General features: G+C 36.6%; 1 protein-coding gene across 6 annotated transcripts in view; it reads right to left on the reverse strand.

Moving 5' to 3' along the window:
* EPHA7 (EPH receptor A7) overlaps positions 1-19512 on the reverse strand; it is a 164872-nt gene that overhangs the window by 31490 nt on the left and 113870 nt on the right. For 4 of the 6 annotated variants that reach the window (XM_005144938.3, XM_013127992.3, XM_005144935.3 and 1 more), the window contains exons 6-7: positions 10282-10406; positions 6554-6722 (exon numbers count right to left, since the gene is read on the reverse strand). In XM_005144938.3, coding sequence (XP_005144995.1) covers positions 6554-6722; positions 10282-10406 — 294 coding nt within the window. Of the gene's footprint in view, positions 1-6541; positions 6723-10281; positions 10407-19512 lie in introns of all 6 variants that reach the window. The other 2 variants (XM_005144937.3, XM_005144936.3) reach the window with 1 other exon arrangement.

Here is a 19512-nt window from a genome sequence, read left to right on the forward strand (position 1 = left end):
AAGAAGGGCTTCCATTGAAAATTCATCCAAATGTTGGATGAGTTAATGATTGTCTAGAGGGAATAAGAAGGAGCTATGCCAGAACTGACTTGGCCAAAGTGATACAGTCATTATCAACCACTTCCACTCCCTCCTACTTCTGTGCTGCCTTCTGTTTTGCTTTGATGGTACCTGTCCTGGTTTCAGCAGTAGCAATCATTTTTTCTCCTTCTTGGTAGCTGGTGCAGTGCTGTGTTTTGACTTTTGGGCTGAGAACGGTTGCTGACAGCAAGTATGTTTTGAGTTACTGCTCAAATGTTTGGTTTGCCCAAGGCCTTTTTCTGAGCTCATGCTCTGCCAGGAAGGAGGGAGGCCGGGAGGAAGGAAAGACAGGACACCTGACCCAGGCTAGCCAAAGAGGTATTCCATAACATAGCACGTCATACCCAGGAGGTAACCGGGAGAGACTCGGAAGGGCTGGAACTCTGGGGGGATGGAGGAGGTATCAGTCGATGCTTGGAGTGGCAGGGTGGTGTGAGTTATGGGTCGGTGGCTGGTGAAGTGTTGTATTCTCTTCACTTGTTATTGGCTTTATCATTATTGTTTGTAGTAGTAGTAGCAGTAGTGATTTGTGTTATGACTTAGCTACTAAACTGTGCTTATCTCAATCGGTGGGGGCTACATTCTTTGGATTCTCCTTCCTAACTCTCCGATAGTTGGGGGAGCGAGGAGGGGGAGTGAATGAGCTGTGTGTGGACTTGGTTTAAACCACGACAGTACCCAAGGAAATAGTGTCTTAACTATAAGAAGAATGTTTGAGATGAAACACTATCTGTTATCACTGATATCCTATAGTTAGCATATTTTTATCTCTTACTGCTATCATTGTAAGTTGAAATTATTACTTATCATTTAGCCACAAAAAGGTGCTTGCACATATACAAAGCGGAATTCTTCATGCTTCAGAAAATTTACATGCTAAAATACCCACCCATTATCATTCTTTTTATTCAGATATGCCAATGCTATTAATATATGCAAATGAATGCACGTCACATTAATGCAAACTGAGGATGTAAACAGCCTGAGAAACCTCAAGGTTTGTTAAATACATTGCTTGCCTGACATCTAATGAGGGTGGTCATGTACTCAGTCACATTAAATAAGCACAGCTCTACTGAATACTATGGAGCAACACTGGTTTGTATCAGAGAGGATCTAGGCTGAAAAATTGAGAGTAAAGGAAGAGACATCAGGCAGTGATGATGAGCAAGAGACTGTGAAAGCCTGAGTCATTTGGAAGCAGCAGAGAAATAAAAGAGAGGAAAAAAAAGAAAGGAAACCCAACTGATAGCTGATTAACTGAATTGTAGATGGCATGTTAACAATGATTAACTGCTAGTAGTGGTAACTGAACTGGAATGTCTACATGAAGATTTTATAAATTCCACAGAATCAGGTTCCTGTTGCAGACTTCAGAGTTTCCCATAGAAGCAAAAAAACACAGACTTTTCTTTGCTCTGTCTTGGGAGAAGTGAGCCAACCAACATTATTTATTTTGTTACTGACACTGACCTGTACCAACTGCTTCCCACAGAAAATAGCAAACCATTTCTTATACTACACAGATAAAGAATCATTTGCATTAGGGGGAAGTTCTCTCCTCTTCTTCCCTTCAATTTTATCTCCTAAAGAAACTGTAAGTTTTCTATGTTCTATCCTAATGCAGGAGAAGAAGATCTCATTATTCATATTGGTCTTAAGCTGAAAAGAACAAATGTTTATCTTTATTAACTGTAACTTTCTGAGATATCCAGGTCAGCAGGATGCCATTGCAGGCCTGCATATATCCCACTTGTGGAACTTTGAGGAAATCAGTGATCACTATGTCATGCAAAAGTGTAGGGACACAGGTAATACAACTCAGTTCCTGTAACATCACCAGGCCATCAAAGCAGACAACCCCAAAAAATGCCAAATTTATGTAAAATACAACTTTTCCTAGAGCTGTTCACTTCTTACTATGAGCTTCAGTGCAAGCCTCACTTAGAAGTCCAGAAAATACAGTATCCTGTCACAACAGCCAAGGTGCAAAGATACATCCATCTAACAGAGTCTGAAAAAATACCCAGCCCAGACTGTCACTTAATCTAGCAGCTAAGTTGAGTGCATAGAGGTTGACATATGTGAGTGGGTTGTTCTGCATAACTGCCTCGCAGATTCTGGATACTGGCACATTCAGCAAGCAAGCCAAGGTGGGGATAGAACTAGATGACCTTAAGGTCCTTTCCAACTCTAACTATTCTACGAATCTATGATGTTAATTGGGGTCTGGAAACTGCTGGGGACACTGTACACTGGCCAATTAGTAAGGTAAGATCCAATGTATGATATATTTTTACATTTTTAAAACAAAACAAAACAAAACAAAAGATCTGATTATGGGCATGGTCTGGTATGAATTCAGTGACAGGAGTCTGGCATTTCCCTTGGTTCAGATACCGTGCTGCTTCTCTTTTGTGTGTTATGAACTCAGTCTGTTAGTGTAAGGGTGAAACAGAACCCAGCTTCTGGAATGATCACTTTGGTTTGGCATAAAAAAAAAAGATGCTAGAGTGTTCTTAGAGGAATGATTCTGAATTGCAGATGATCCTTCCAGGGGGTGCATGATATGGTTACCTGTAATTGGTGCTACCACACTGGTGATGACAGGGAACCACCAGCAGGGGGGAAGTCTGCCGTTTCTACTTTTTAAACTGTACTCATAGACTCCAGAGGGTGAGACAGGGACCTGGTATTTGGGCAATTAGACACAGCTAATTTGATATTACGATATCTGAACATCTAAATGTATGAGCATATTCAAATCCAATGCTTAACTGAAAGGCGTTAAAATCACCTTTTAGAAATATATGGTTGTAGGGATGGGGAATGCATATCCAAACACCCTGGAGGATTTAAAAAAGGAGATCAGCTGTAAAAGCTGTGCTGCTCCTCCAGTGACTTCTCATGCAAGCAATATGAAATGTATGAGTTGCAGAAGAGAACTGTTAATGAAGTCCACCGTGGAAGTGTTGACAATAAATTGGGTTAATTTAGGCCAAATATTACTTCCTTATATATTATACTTTATGTCTTCTATAAAAATTCGTAATAGTGTTAATTCTGACATTAGGAATAAATTTTGCTTCTGCATATTACTTCAACCTTGCTTGATTAAAAGTGATTCATGGCAAAAGGAAAAGGCAAATCTTCATGCCAGGTTGTGCTGAGTCTTAGAGCTATAACAAGTGGCAAAATCCCCTTTGATTAAAAAAGCACAGGATTATATTTAGATGCACTGGCTATAAGTCACTTAACATAACTTTTAAATACTTTAGTAAATCAAAAAATAAAATTACCACTTAAGTGACGTTCTGTGCATTTGTATTTTCTTCCTGAGGGACTTTCATCTCTAATATCATCAATGATTTCAAGAAAATACAGTGATTAAAGTACTTTGGGGCAAACACAGCTCAAAGTACTTTAATCACTGTATGCATAATATAAAATAGAAATATCCTTATTTTATAAAGTATTTTTACTTTATAATTCTGATTTTTCAATATAAATAGGTATGCAAAGCCTAACATCTATGATATGTGCAAGTACAAGTATAAACTATGTATATTTTATATGTCAGATAATATAATGGACATTTTGCAGCCCAAAAATCCAACCATTTGCTTGGCCGCATCAAAAGAACACGGCCAACAGGTCGAGGGAGATGACCTCTCCTAACTCTCTACTCTGCTCTTGTGACACCCCACTATTCAGCTATGGGGCCCCCAACACAAGAGGGATGTGGACCTGTTGGAATGAGTCCAGAGGAGAGGCACAAAGATGATCAGAGGGCTGGAGCACCTCTCCTATGAAGATAGGCTGAGAGTTGAGCTTATTCAGCCTGGAGAAGTGAGGGCTCAGCGGAGAACTTAGAGCAGCTTTCCAGTACCTAAAAGGGGCGTACAAGAAAGCTGGAGAGACTTTTTACTAGGGCATATAGGAATAGGATAAAAGGGAATGGTAAATTTAGATTAGACATTAGGAAGAAATTCTTCACTGTGAGAGTGGTAAGGCATTGGAACAAGTTGTCCAGAGAAGCTGTGGATGCCCCATCCCTGGAAGTGTTCAAGGCCAGGCTGGACGGGGCTTTGAGCAACCTGGTCTAGTGTAAAGTGTCTCTGCTCATGGCAGGGGGATTAGAACTAGATTTATCTTTAAAGCAAGTTCCAACCCAAACCATTCTATGATTCTATGACATAGGTCCTTAAATATTTAAAAGTGGCCATGCAGTTTCTATCACAATTTATAAACAGGAGCATAGTACAAAAATCTACTTAATCAACAGCACCAGCCAAAAGATGCCAACCATTTGAAAAGCCAGGAGAAATTCTAGTTGGCAACATGACTAGCTGACTGTGATGGTCACTATATATATTCTTACATAAATACATATATGTGTGTATATATATGTGTATATATATACTCACACTACATATATATATATATTCTTTAAATATGTCAACATATTTAAGAGCTGCAGTCAGAAATCCACTGGAATAATGAAAAGTCAACACCTTTAAATGGCAGCGTAACACTGGTTTACTGCTCACTTGTACAGTACTTTGCTTGAGGTGTATTACCTAAAAATGATCCAGTAAAGGCCTTTCTTTAAAATGTTAATGAAAACACAGGACATTTTACATGGCATGTCAAAACACAAAGCTGGCTTATGAGAAAAATCTGCTGAGCATATCGGCCAAGTGTGTCCCTGGCTTATATGCAGTTTTTCATCACAAGAGTCAGAAAAAGAGTACATTGGCATGGTCAGTGATGCATTTATTCTGGGATTTCCTGATTGTCAATATGTTGAGCAAACTCTAGTCAAGACTGTACTTCTGAAATTGTCTTTGCTAATCTTAGTGGCTACCTGTGTGCTTACATTTAGTATATAAAAAACACCCAGGTAATTAAGGAAACACTAGCGAAACATTTTGGTCTACTAATTTTAAACCACTATGGACAATAAAACAGCTCACAGCAGAAACATATGACAGATTATAATAGACCTTTAATTTGTTTTCCAGAAATCTACTCAAAACAAATTAATTCTGCCTGTACTTCAGGTTCCCATTTTGCAAAATGAGGATTCTGCTACTGACTCTTTCTAAAACAGAACAATACAAATGGAAAGTACGCTATCAGACACAGAGCTAATAATACTAGTAATAACAGTTTATTGCTGCTATTATGATAATTACTATTTCAATTATGTCTATTAGATATGTGGTATTATTCATTATTGATAGTTTTCATATTCTGTGTGCAACCCAGGTGAAATCAAGACCTAGCTACTGTGTTTTAAGAATAATGCTGGCAAATTGTTCAGCATCTGGCTGCACTTAATAAGATGCATTAGAATCACAGAATCATAGAATCAACTAGGTTGGAAAAGACCATTAAGATCACCAAGTCCAACTGTTAGTGCACGTCCACATCATAGATATGCTGCACAGGGTTCAGAGTTGGCATCTTTGTGGACCATGTATTCTCAGCTCCAAACCTGGCTGACACACTGTCAGGCAGTTTAACATGAAGCAAATGGTCCAAACCAGAGTTAACCAAATTTAGGTCTGCAACAGAGCAGTGAAGCTTCCAGGAACACAGGCAATGCCTGTGAATGGCCCATTTGGGTCAGAAAATCCAAAATGTGGAAGACTTTCATCAAGCATACATGCACATATCTACAGTGGTGAGGAAAAAGGGTATTGGTGTGATTTTTTAACAAATAAGGGCACAAAATTGAGTTCAGGATCAAGGATAGAGCAAACTCTCCCAAAATGTTATCCCTCTGCCGAGTTGTCACAGCCAGATTCTCTGTATTGAGAGAGATTGTACTTCAGCTTCATACTTTCCACTGTGAGGGTTTTTGAGAAGTTGTGTTTTCTTTAGACAGCTTACAACATATCACATGAGCCTTAAAGAAACCTAGTATCTTTGAGACCTGTTTCCTTACTAAACAAGTTGAAACTAGCCAATGAAGTCAAAAGACATTAAGGATGGGCATACAGCTTAAACAACACACACACAGACAAAACTACAAAGAATTTTTTCAGGAAACCAAACCAGGTAAAAATGACCTGGAGCAGACTGTGGGCTGAAATACTCTTCCCTCCTCTCTCCAGTTACAGAAGAATCTAGTAGAGTTATTCAGCTCACCACTACACATTTCTCTTGAGGGGTGGAAGAAGTGTGTATTTGAAAGAAAAAAGGTTTTTAATTTGTGTTAAAAGGCCACCAGAATTGAAGAACCGAATACATTACAAATCTCCAGCTATTTACAGGATTGTAATTTGCCTCTGTGTGGTAGAAAATCTAATTGAACTCATCCTTCAAAATACAGTTACAAAAATCCACCTTCATGTAGAACTTCATTCTTTCCAGTTTCAGTAATATTACCTATGGCTCTTTCCATTCTTGCTCTACTTACTACTTCTGCTGAAACTGTTAATTTCATATAAACCTAATTGTTTACCTGTGGCTTCTTCTAGTGTGGCAACATCCAGTCTGGGACTGTAATTTCCATAACCAGCAGCAGTGAAAGCACGAATCTGGAAAACATACACTGTTCCTGGCTTTAGGTTATTAATAGAAGCTGAAGTGGACTTGGTTTTCACTGTTGAATAGGTCCTCTCCCTTTGGTCCTGGAAACAACAGGACAAAAGATTAAATTACATTTACAGGTCAAATTTTGTCATGGTTGCACATCAGCAACTGACAGCCAGCCAGGGTAGTTTATTTCAATTTGTTGAATGCTTTTTTTTCCCCAACATAAAAAGTAAAGCATACCCTGTGGAGTATTACAAAACACTGTCAATGCAATGAGGAGCTCTAAGTATAACATAAAATTCAAATGGGATGCTCATGTTGTTACCCATAAAACATCCAGACATAAAACGATTGCTTCTTTGGCTCTGATAACATTTTGTGAAATTTTGATGAGAAAATAGCTCGACCACAGCTTTCCAATGGGATCTGTGGGGTCTAAAGAGTGCAAGGACAGGGAAATTTGTTCTTTTATAGTCAGAACCCCTTCCCTTGCTATCTTCCAATACCTTTAAAATATACCATACTGCCAGTGTATAACAGCCTGGATTTTGCACTAAATTCTGAAATCCTTAACTCAGTTTTCACTCAGTTTTTTTTTTCCTCTGGATTTTAGTCTTTTCTCAGGTTTTAATGCTATGGCATCCAGAAGAACCTAGGGAAGTAATCTCAGTATGACACCCCCCAAATCTGAAGCTGTAAGAATACAAACCCTATGAGTAATAACTCCCTTTCAGATACTACAAAAGCTGTATCACAGATCATTACGGTATTCAGAAAGCTCTACTTATTCATCACATTTACTGATCCAGATTATCTTTCAGCACAGATATGTGCAGCCCTGTTGATTTTCAGTGGCAGATGCAACCCTGATTTGAAGGGCAGAAGAGATGAATTAACCAACCATCTGAAGGCACCACATGACCAGAGAAGCATGAGCTGTACGAGGCAGTGCTAATGAGATGAATACAGAGGGAAGGAATAAATCTGTAGCTCATTTCAATAGTACTTTGCCAGCTAAAAGTGATGGAGAACCTTCCCCTTTTGCAGTCAGCAGAGCAGCAAAGGCTTTTGCTGAAATACAGGGTTAAACACAACATAAATGATTTCTATTCTGAGATTCAGTAATGGCTTCTCTTGGTTCACACCCTCTCTGTTATTTTAGCAAGCCTACCAACTTGGCTAACCACAATTTTTTGTATCTTCTCCAAGAGGGCTTAAATCATCTGTAAGTGAGGACCATGGCGGTATCTATGTTGGTATGTGAGAAAGAACAGGAATGTTTGAGAGATGAGAAACAAGTGTAAGGAAAGTGTAAACAGTCAGGTTTAGGACTGAAAGCCACAGTGGAATTTCTCAGTTTGCATTTTAATGCATAAATATGGCTTATTTGAATTGCCAAAAGTTTTTATTCAAAATAAATAAGTAACAAAGAAATAAAAATAACATGTGCTAGAAATCTCATAAGACAGGCTTGGGAGATTTCAGACAGTTTGCATTCCAGCCCTAGCCAGAAATGAGAGGTGAAAAAAACACTTATCAGAATATTTCAGAACCACAAAAATGTTTGATTTAATTTCACTCTAAAAGGAGCTGAAAGTTCAGATTTTTTTTTAATTTTATTTTTTTTTAAAATTCATAGAATCATACAATCATAGCATGATTAGGGTTTGAAATGATCTTAAGATTTCCTAGTTCCAAGCCCCCTGCCAGGTCAGGGATGCCTCACACTAGAGCATGTTGCCCAAGATTCTGTCCAATTAATAAAACAAAACTTAAGCTGCCTCTCTCATTCTGAGTAGTAGTTCATGAAGTACTTTTTAAGCTGAACTGCATTATTTTGGAAGGAAGAGAAGTATATGTGTTAAAACTGTCTAACTTGATTAAGTGTATGTAGTCCGGTTTATCTGTGACTGTGCATAGGATGAGCTTCTTATTCTTTTACTAATTTCACTGTACTAAGTATAACACTGGTAAGTTTCTTTCCATTGTAATGTAACTTTAACATCAGTTCTTCCCTTTGCAATTACAGGAAACTAGTAGCAGAATTCTGTTTATTCAAAGTAACAGGTAACGTGATTGTATAGGGAAAATAGTACAAGCCCCATTCAAAAAAGCTATCATCATATGAAACATCTAGTATCTCAATAATTTTTCACTACCTATTTAAACTATTTAAGATATTAGAAACATGTTTGTGTAGTAAAACACCCCCAAACAAACAAAAAACAAGAACAACCCATGTTGCTTGGTTTGTAGTTTGAGTTTTGTTTTGTTTGTTGGTTTTTTTTCCTTTTTGTGCAGAGAACAATTTTACCTTTGACAAATATGTAACTTTATTTTATTTTTTAATGTATGAGCTTTCTTTGTGTGTACACACACACAGATGCTTGAGGAACAAAAACTCTTCTAAAATTAGTACTTTTTTTTTATTAATTGTTTACCTATCTGTACATATCTGGTAAATTTTGTTATAAGTGATTAAAGTGAACAACTTAAACTGGGAGTTAGCATCCACAAATAAACATTTTATTCCCTTCCCAAATCATATAAAGATATTTTGATAAGTATATTTGTACAATTCAGTGCTGAAAATTGGATGTGACAGTTGATATTAGATCCAATCTGGTCTGAATTTACCTAATTCTATGTTACCTAGTAAGCTGACATGCTCTTTTTGATACAGATATACTCTTACCCTCTTTGCAGAAATGAAATGTCTTCAGAAGTGATCACAAAGGAGCTCCTTTGTTTCCTTTGCATTTTAATTTTCTTTTTTCTCTCAGAATGTTTTAGAAAAATTAGGAATACGTTACACACTGTAGGAAATTTACTAGGGAATCTGGAGGAGGCACACTTAGTCTGGGTCCCATGGCAAACATACAGCTGCAGAACCTGCCTTCACTCTGCTTTCATCCAGCTTCAAGTTGTCAGAATTTTTTTTATTCTGGAGTACTTCAAAGTTATCATGAATGAAGCCCTACACACCCTAAAATGAATGGCAAAACTCCGACTGACATCAGTAAGATTGCAATTTCACTCTGCCAGAAACAAAGATCACTTCATCTACTGCTGAAAAGCAGTCCTCAATTCATTATTGTGTTGAGAGAACAAGTGGAAAATAAATTTCACAATGCTGGGACTTTTTAAGAGAACAAATAAGGAATAAGACATATTTATCACCTGAAACTGTAGGAAGTGCTTTGGAAGTTTTCAGACATCAAGTTGAAGCTGCCTAGCTCATAAGGAAATACCAAATGCAGTTAAGAGTTATATTTGACATATCCTCACAAGACTGGAATTACAGTGATAAAGAAGGAAATGAAACTAGCTTTAAACACAATGTAGAAGAGACAGGAAAATTATAAATATCATAGTAAAATATACTAGTCCAACTTCATAGGAAAAAAAAGTGGGAAAAAAGGGCAGATTTCGAAAGGTTATTTAGTTTTTTGGATACCAAAATATAGTATGAGATATATGAAAGTAATTCTAATTGCAGGGACTCATGGCACTATTAAAGATAAGCAAAATCACTATGATTTTAAAGAGACAGAATTGTTGACAGCTAATGGCTTTAACACTACACCACAACACAGCAGCCAACATGAAGCAAACAGCACATGGTTGTATATTACAGATAATCTTAGCACTTACTTTCTCATAATACTTGATTTCATATTCAGTAATGACTCCATTGGGATGTTCTGGTTCCTGCCAGGAAAGCTCCACACTCCTCTGCAGCACTCTCTCTTTCATTACTCCACTAACTTGCGAGGGAGCTGTTTGGACAAGATGTGTCAATAAATAAGAAGCATATTTGTAAGATGCTTAAAATCAAATGTCATTACTGATCCGCCCCATGCTGAGCCACTTTCATTAAGGTAAAAGAAAGCACCTTTTCATAGCTAACAATTCAAAGCTAATGAATATTCAAGCAGGACCCTATTACTGTTCATAAACTTAGAATGGAAATCAAATTAAAGTGCAAATAGCAAAAGTGGCATTGTTCAAGTTAGTGCAAAACTGAGATTGATGGGATAGGAGTAACAATTAAGCAGATTGATTCTGATTAAAATACAAAAGTAGATTTTTAGATTGATGCATAGTAAATTAAGAGTCTAAATATTTATTGCACATGTTTTTGAAATGTACATAAAAAGAAAAATAATATTTTAGAAACAAAATCACATTGTAGGCTGATTTCATATAATTGATTCCAATTCTGCTTAAAAAATTAGCTGTCACACTATCTGATTACAACGTGACTTGGTGGTGAAAACAACTATGTTGAGAAATTAAATCCCCTTTTTCATTACTTCAAACCTTTCCGGGACATTCTCTGTTTAGAGCTGACGTTCCTGTATTTGGTATTGGCATTTTTTTAAAGCGTGAGACTATTCAAGAAGTAGATCTTAGAAAAGAAAGAAGACAGTCTTTCTCCACTTCATTCCACAGACATGCATACATGCACACTTGCATGCATGCACACATACACACACAGTTTCATAATAAGCATCATCCACAAACAAGCACCTTCTGAAATTAAAAAACTCAAAGAAACAACAACAGTATACAAGCATTTTAAAGTCACTGACTCACATTTAAAAATGTTTAAGAGGTAACATAATAAGATGTGAGGTACTGGAAAAGTAATTTGCTTTGTCACCTTATCTCTTCTTGAATAAAAAAATAACGATAAAAAGGCGGAATTTATTCTGATGTGTAGTTCCAAAGGAGACCAAATACTTCTCCTTAAACATACATACTTCCTATATGAATGTAGAACAGAAGTCCCGTAAAACCAAAGTTCTTTGAAAAACAACTATGGCATTGGAACCATGCAGAACTTGATCTTGTTCTCCTTCAGTTAAATTGGAATAATTTCAGGGTGTAACACTGTACACGCACAAGATAAATAATGAGAGGATGTGATCCTCACTTCCCCATCATTAAAATCAAAATGACATTTTCAGTAACATGAATTTGTTCATATTTGGAAAGCAGATTCAGACATTGGAAATGAAATTAAAATTAGGGAAAGTGTTTTTATATATTTTTCAAATAAAGAATCGAGTACTACCCTTGAAGTTCTATACAAGTATATGTTGTATCTAGTACTACACAAGATTCTATATTTGAATGTTTGAACAAAAATTCTGAAAATTTTAAACATTTTGCTAGGTTTAAAATAGAACAACCTTCTATCAGAACTGTATATAAAGCTTTCACTATGTAAAATAGTGTACAGTCTTCAGGTAAAACATGATACTTATCCCATGCAACAAGCAGATCAACTTCACTTCCTCTAATTTAAAGAAGCTAGAAATAAAACATCTAGAATGCGCACTCTTGTAGCATTAAGAATAAAAATATAAAATAAAAATATCTAGCACACAATCAAGATAATAATCCTCTAAAATCCTTGACATTTTATTAACTTATTTAAATTGTGAGATTTCTAAACTTTTTCATTACATATATGTTTATGCAGGTTCTTAAATTAAATATATTTGCACTTCATTAGAGGCTCCAAGAGTTCGTGAAAATTAAGGATTGAAGCATGCATGGTATTTTTTCCTTATGGGCTATTATGTTGCATATAATCAATATAATCAAAGTTGAAGACCCCTTAACATAGTCTGCCTGATAAAATCATAAAACTATATGATGCAAACACCACAGGATGATATGCCATTCCAAAGCCAGGATTGCTTTCTTTTGCTCTGCTTGCATTCTCTTTCTGTAAGCTTAGAGTATTTTTGGTCACTAATTAGTTGAAGATATTCTTTTTCGTAGCTAAGAGTCTGGAATGCACCAAACTAATTTACCTTGTCTAGTTTTCTTTGCTGTGATTAACTAGTTGTCTTCTTTGTCTAAGTGAGTACCACAGCATCCTGGCTGAATTTCGGAAAGTTCATTATGTTTCATGCATAATGCTTTATCTCATCCAGATAAATGTTTTGAAATTGCTAATTTTACAATTCTAGGTGCCAAAAAATTGTTAATGTTCATACTTATTAGGAAACAATTTTATATTCCCTAGGTCACTGGAGTTTGTTCTTGACATTTGCTACCTTTTCTTTTAGCTTATTAAATGCTTTCACTCCATTGGTCATAGCATTCATTTTTTTAAAGCAGTGAAGCAAAATGAACTCTCTTCCTTTAGTATTAACTAATTCTATGTATGTGGGGAAAGAACAGAAATGAGGTTAAAGAGGAACAGAAAAGGGGGAAAATGTTAATCAGAGAAATAAAATATACTATGCTAGTTTCCTACTTAACATCTGTACAAAGTACAACACATTCATCATCACACAACAAATTCCATTCTTAACAAATTCAGAACAAAATCTCAATGATTTATCAAAACAATGCAGTGATTTATGAAAGACAGCATTCAAAACTCTTAAATAAATGCTCTCTTAAATGTATTTCCAAGTCAATTAATATTTTTTTAACTCAAGAATAGTTAGATTTAAAGCTGGTTTTGGCTTTGGGTTTTTCTGGTTGTTTTGGATTCCCCCTCCTCCACAGTAAAACTAAAAACGTGATACTTTTCACTGGGAGAAGAACCACATGAGGAAGAAGAGAAAGTCCAACCTGCAGTCTGTGTATGTTCATAGCTCTGAAGACAATTATGTTTTATTCCCATACCACATGATATTCCCAAAATCCATTAAGTTACCTAAGTTTATTTTGTGTCTCCACGTTTCTTAAAAGGGAATAATCAAATCAATTGAAGCCAGAGTATCTTCTTCTGGCAAGATACACCTTGTTGTTACTGCAAGGAAATCTCTGTAAACTAGAGCAACCACATAAGCCAATCTATGGATGTAAGAGGCTAGACACATATGCTACCTTTATTCTGCCTTTTGGGTTGCATTTCTTGATCTGTGCTTAATGAGTGTACAGGTCAGAAGCATTTTGTTGTTTATTCCAGTTTAATAATTTCCCCTGTATTCTCTCTGTTGCTCTCTTACAGACTGTTTTGCATTCATATTTTATTTGTTCTGTTTTCCTGACATCTCCTTTTAAACATTTAGCCCACTTCTCATTGGCTATCTGTGTTGATTAATTAAGAACCTATTTTTAGTTTTGAAGCAACTGTGCTTGAGCAATCTTGAAAATAAGTTAAAGCATACAATTCTTCCCTAAACACAAGATAAAATATGGTATTAAATCACCAAACGCCCCCAAAACTCTATAAAAACGAATTAAAAATACCTTTTTTGTTCCCCTTGATAGCTGAATCATCATCATAAGCAACTATTTCAGGTACTTTTAATTTTGGTAATCTAGTTCTTGTTACTCCATCTATACCAAAGTTGTTCAGACACTTCTTACAGCATTTCTAGACAACTAAGTACCCAGTCCTGAATGATTAGAGCATGCTTAATTCTTACTGTGACACTTCAGGTTACAAAGAAGCATCACTTCTCATAATGATTATTTCCATAATATATTACACTGGGGAATATGAGCTGTTCAAAACACTATTTGCTATAAACCTTCTTTCTGATATAACTCATCTCATTCTTTTTCTCCTTCCTGCTGACACAACACACACAGCCTCTCTGGGATAACAGGCAGATGTACCTACAAATGCTGCATAAGAAAGTACTTTGAGAATGATAGGCCTTCAGTACACTCATTCACCTTTTTTAAATGCTTCAAATATACCATTCAGCAAAAGGAAAAATTGATTTTCACCAGGTTTCAACATCACAGACACAGAGAAATATAACTCTGCTGGGCTTTACTGATAAAGCCTTCAAGTTATATAGATTTCAAGCTGGTCATCATTTTCAGATCAAGTCATAGGATAAGTTACAACTGAGGTGTCAAAAAGAGTAGGATATTCCTTGGAAATATTCTGTTCCTGAGATAATACTGTGTCTGGTAGATGGACATGTTACACCCATACTGCTAAGCCAAGCTTATGCTATTAATATGTACAAACACTTAGGTATAAAGAACTGTGGTGATTATTTTGGAAGGCATTGTTTTTTGTCCAGTGTCCTCTGAAAATGTTATAATATTGCTCATGCCTTTAATCACTATGCTTAGCTATTTTTTGGTTCTCATGCATAATATTTCCCTTGATCCACAGTGTACTTGCCAAGAGACAAAGTCAGATACAATATTAAATCTTTTGTACTTTGTATCAAAAAAAATCCAAAAGTACAAAATAATAAAATAAAACTATAAAAATTGAAATATAAAAACAAGTGAACTGGACTATCACATATAAGAGGAACTAGGCATAATGTCCCAATTGCTAGCTCAAAATCAGCTGTAACACCTTTTTATTGAAGAAAGATAACTCACAAAAAGAATGATACCTAGCCATTTCTCTAAGATGTCTTAAAATTCTGCATCTTAAATGTATCTTGACTCCATGAGCAGCATCAGTCATGGATAGTTTAAATCTGATACTTAAAAGAAAAAAAGTGTCTCTAGAAGCAACATACCTGGTGTTTAGGAGTTCATGTGTATAAAACAAATTATTAGAAATCCTCAGAAACACGGGTTTCAGTCCTGCAGGGCCGTGTCATGGCCAAAGTTTCATAAATGAGCATGAGTAAATGCTCCCAGTGCAGGACCAAACTATGATAACAAATACTATTAAACCTATACTTGCAACTCTATGATCTGCTATACATACACTAATGAATGAATAGGCTATAAGCCTTCCTTATAGTCTTTTATATATATATATATATATATATATATATATATATATATATATATATATTTTTATCTTAAAAGAGCACTAATGTGCTTAAGTCAATCTGAACTTCATCTTGTACTTGCTGAATTCAACACTCTCACAACATGGGACCCCTACAGCACTGGTTCCCAAAGGACAAAAAGATCTTAGCTGTCGGCCTCTTTCCTTTTCACACTGTGAAGATATGCAGCAATTACTCAGAACCACCAGCTTTTCATACAGCAACAAAGAGATCAATTTTTATACCCCTGTAAAACTGTATCTTAAGTTTTATGTTACATGAAGCATTAATGCTATTTTTCTCCAATGGTGTTCTACAGCAGTCGGGTGTGTTTTGGGTGTTCAGCCTGAAGGGGACATCACTAACAGACACAAACCATGGTAAAACAGGGATACCAGCATCCCAACTGTGAGGATGCTACTATATTATTTCTTTATAAAATGTGTTTGCTGTCTCCTTTCTTGGCAGAAATCTTTAGATAACAGTTGCTTTGACTCGACATCTATTTTAAGTGAGACTGGAATCTGGCATCTTACCAACAACAAATGCAAAATGAACCTATGTATATATACATGGAAATAGTAGCAGAAAAGTATACTGTGGTTAGCTTTTAAATGATTGTTCAGGAGGAGAATACAAAACTCCCTATACTCTATTAATGGTCCTACACCAAGATTACGCAAATGGCACTCTCCTGTACTGGCTTGTGTACTAATTTGCTCCCAAGAGAAAGTGTGTAAATGAAGTCATAACCTGGCCTCCCACCATGATCTGAAGGGAAACATAACAATCAGAACTGCTGAAATTACTAAATAAGGTGGTAGGCAAACAGATTATAAACCTTGAAGAACTGCAGCTAGCGTTGTCAGAGGTCTGGGGTCAGCATGTGGCACCATACTGATTTCTATGCTGGTCTGAAACAGTATGCTGCAGGATACATGCCCTCCCTTGCTTCTAAGGAGCTGTCTGATGTACACAGATGTCACTTGAAAGAAAACTTTGACAAGGGTTTAAAGGTACTGGGCAAATTTTAGAACTTTACTGTGTAGGTATTTCCCTTATTTGTTTATCCTGCTTCCTATAAATATAAAAAGGTTTTGTGTGAAAAAAAAAGTTATATATAAAAATATTCTATCTAGATAAATTATTATATTTATTATTGTATTAAAATTATGAAAAAATGTAGAGCCCCATATATACAAGTGCTACTCAAGACATGATAGAGAACTGCCACAGCTCGTACTTTGAATGCTTGGAGGAAAAATATCTGTATTTCTCTTCATATTTACACTAATATGTACAATGATCTTCATGGTATTTGACATGACACGTTATGCAAAAAGATAACAGCAAACAATATGATAGTTTTTAAACTGAGCGTTATTAAATGTATAGATGGACATTCATCAAATTTTGTTTTTTGTTACAGTGTGTTTCTCTCCCCTCAGTTAAGTCTCCACATGACAAAGCAGCCCATGATAACAGGTTACTGAGTACCACTGTATTATGCCATTAGTACCCATTGCTTTGGATCAATGACAGAAAAATGCCCCACTGTGTTTACAAGATGCAGCATTCAAAAAGAGACCTAAATAAATCAGATATTTTACACTAACAATATCCTACAGAGAAGTCATTTTAACTTACTCTCTGACAGAGTTTACTTTCTGGCTCATAAATATAACAGTGTGCTTACAGTGCTTTGTAAGCCATGAGTAGAGGCACACACAATTCTTTGGGCCACTTGGGGATGTCCTGAGTGCATGTTAATAGGCAATGTAGTCAAGCAATACTTAAGTGCATTACTCAGTTACATTTTTTTGCCATTGGTTTTGTGACTGATAAACTCTCAAATTACTTGCTCACATACAGAGAGTAACAGAAATAGTTAATAAAATCATAAAATGGCTTGGGTGGAAGGGACCTTAAAGATCTTGTTCCAACCCTCCTGCCATGGACAGGTACATCGTCAACTAGACCAGGCTGATCAATCTGGCCTTGAACCCTTTCAGGGATGGGGAAGCCACAACTTCCCTGGGCAACATGCTCCAGTGTCTCACTACCCTCATAGTGAAAAATTTCTTCCTTATGTCTATGTTCATCCTCTTTCAATTTAAAGCCATTACCTCTTGTCTTGTCCCTACATGCCTTTATAAAAGTCCCTGTCCAGATTTCCTGTAGGCTTCCTTTAGGTACTGGAAGCTGCTCTAAGGTTTCCCCAAAGCCTTCTCTTCTCCAGATTGAACAAGCCCAACTCTCTCAGCCTGTTTTCACAGGAGAAGTGCTTCAGCCCCCTGGACTTGCTCAGGCAGATACACATCCTTCTTATGCTGGGGCTCCAGAGCTGGACGCAGTACTCTAGCTGAGGAGTTTCATGCAGAGGAGAGTCACCTCCCTCAACCTGCTGGCTATGCTCCTTTCTGTGAAGCCCAGCATGCTGTCGGCTTTCTGGGCACACATTAACTGGTCATGCTGAACTTCTTGTCAATCAACACCCCCAAGTCCTTCTTCGCAGGGCTGTTTGCAATCCATTCTAAACCCAGATTTTGTATTTGTGCTTGGGATTGCCCTGACTCAGGCGTAGGACCTTGCACTTCACCTTGTTGAACTTCACGAGGTTGGCATTGGCCTACCTCTCAAGTATGTGAATGCCTCTCTGGATGGCATTCCTTCTCTCCAGCATAACAGCCAGACCACAATTTAGTGTTGTGAGAAAACTTGCTGAGGGCGCACTCAATCCCAATCTCCATGTCACTGACGAAGATGTTGAACAGGATCAATCCCAACACTGACCCCTGAGGGACACCACTTGTTACTGGTCTCCAGCTGGTCATTGAGCCATTGACCACAACTCTTTGAGTTGCCATCTAGCCAATTCCTTATCTACTGAGTAGTCCATTTGCCAAATCCATGCCTTTCCAGTTTAGAGACAAGGACACTGTGCAGGACAACTGTTGTGTTTTGCACAAGTCCATGTACATGACATTAGATGACATTAGCCAAATATTTTTGCAAATCAATAAATAAACATAAGTAAAAAAAAAATAGAAAAGCAAGAAATATGTTCTGATCTCCCTAATATTATTAGAAAAGTTCTAAGAAAGCTTATGCTCAAGCAGCATTCTTACCTAATATGTAGTGATGTAATAATTGTCCATATCTTTTATATATCAGACATATTTAAATTAGTTAATGGTTTGATGATTCCTTCATCAAGCTCAAAACTCACCAGCTGGATCAGTTTTATATGCTGACTAGTCTGACAAAATTCTGGGGAGGGAAACCAATTAGAAAGAGAAAAAACCTAGCAGAAAGAAATAAAACAGTTCAGAAATATCAGGGCTGACAGTTTGTCTATCATATTTGTTTGAGTTTTTTTTCTGGTCAGAGTCTACATCTAGACCCATTCTATGAACTCCCCTGTTTCTCCTCCTTGACATTTGGTACAAATATTACTGTCATGTCTGTATCCCATTTCTTCCAAAACTGGCAACTTGGGCATCAATCAGTGCTGAACGGATGCTGAGTTGCATAACAAGTGACAACATTGACTCCCAAGGTATCTACAACTCTTGCTTTGTGAATAAGTTTTGACATGTCAGGCACAAACCTGATTCTTACAAATGTGTTGGAGTAACAAACCAGCCTTACATGTAACAGAGAAGGGCTTTTGTTCTCCTGAAGCATTTGTTTTCCTTTGCTGAAGAAATATTTCTATGTTAATTAGATTTTTCTTTTGTCCTGCCTTCTTTTGTGATTCATCTTTCATAACTCTCTTTTTTTATTTTTTTTTTTAGCAGAAACATCTGCCACCAGCCTTGCAGTAAATCCTTGGCACACAGGTATTATTCCTCATTAAAGAAAACAAAACAACACAAAACTCCCGAAAGATGAGGATACTCTTTTCCCTAGTGGGCTACTCAGACACATTATGTTCTCCTTCTGTTTCCAGTCATCTCTGCTGGCAAGTGTCAATTACAGAGACAGGTTTTAGGGAACAGAAGGATAAAGCACAATTTACAAATACTTTCCTCTGGAAGCAGACAGGTGTAATGACTGAGACTGTTTGCTGTAATTGAATTTCATGCTGTCATCTATTCAGTCACAAATAGATGTTAAAAAAACCCAACAACAAACAACACAACAAAACACA

This window comes from Melopsittacus undulatus, chromosome 3 (genome assembly GCF_012275295.1).
Source record: "Melopsittacus undulatus isolate bMelUnd1 chromosome 3, bMelUnd1.mat.Z, whole genome shotgun sequence".
Lineage (NCBI taxonomy): Eukaryota > Metazoa > Chordata > Aves > Psittaciformes > Psittaculidae > Melopsittacus > Melopsittacus undulatus.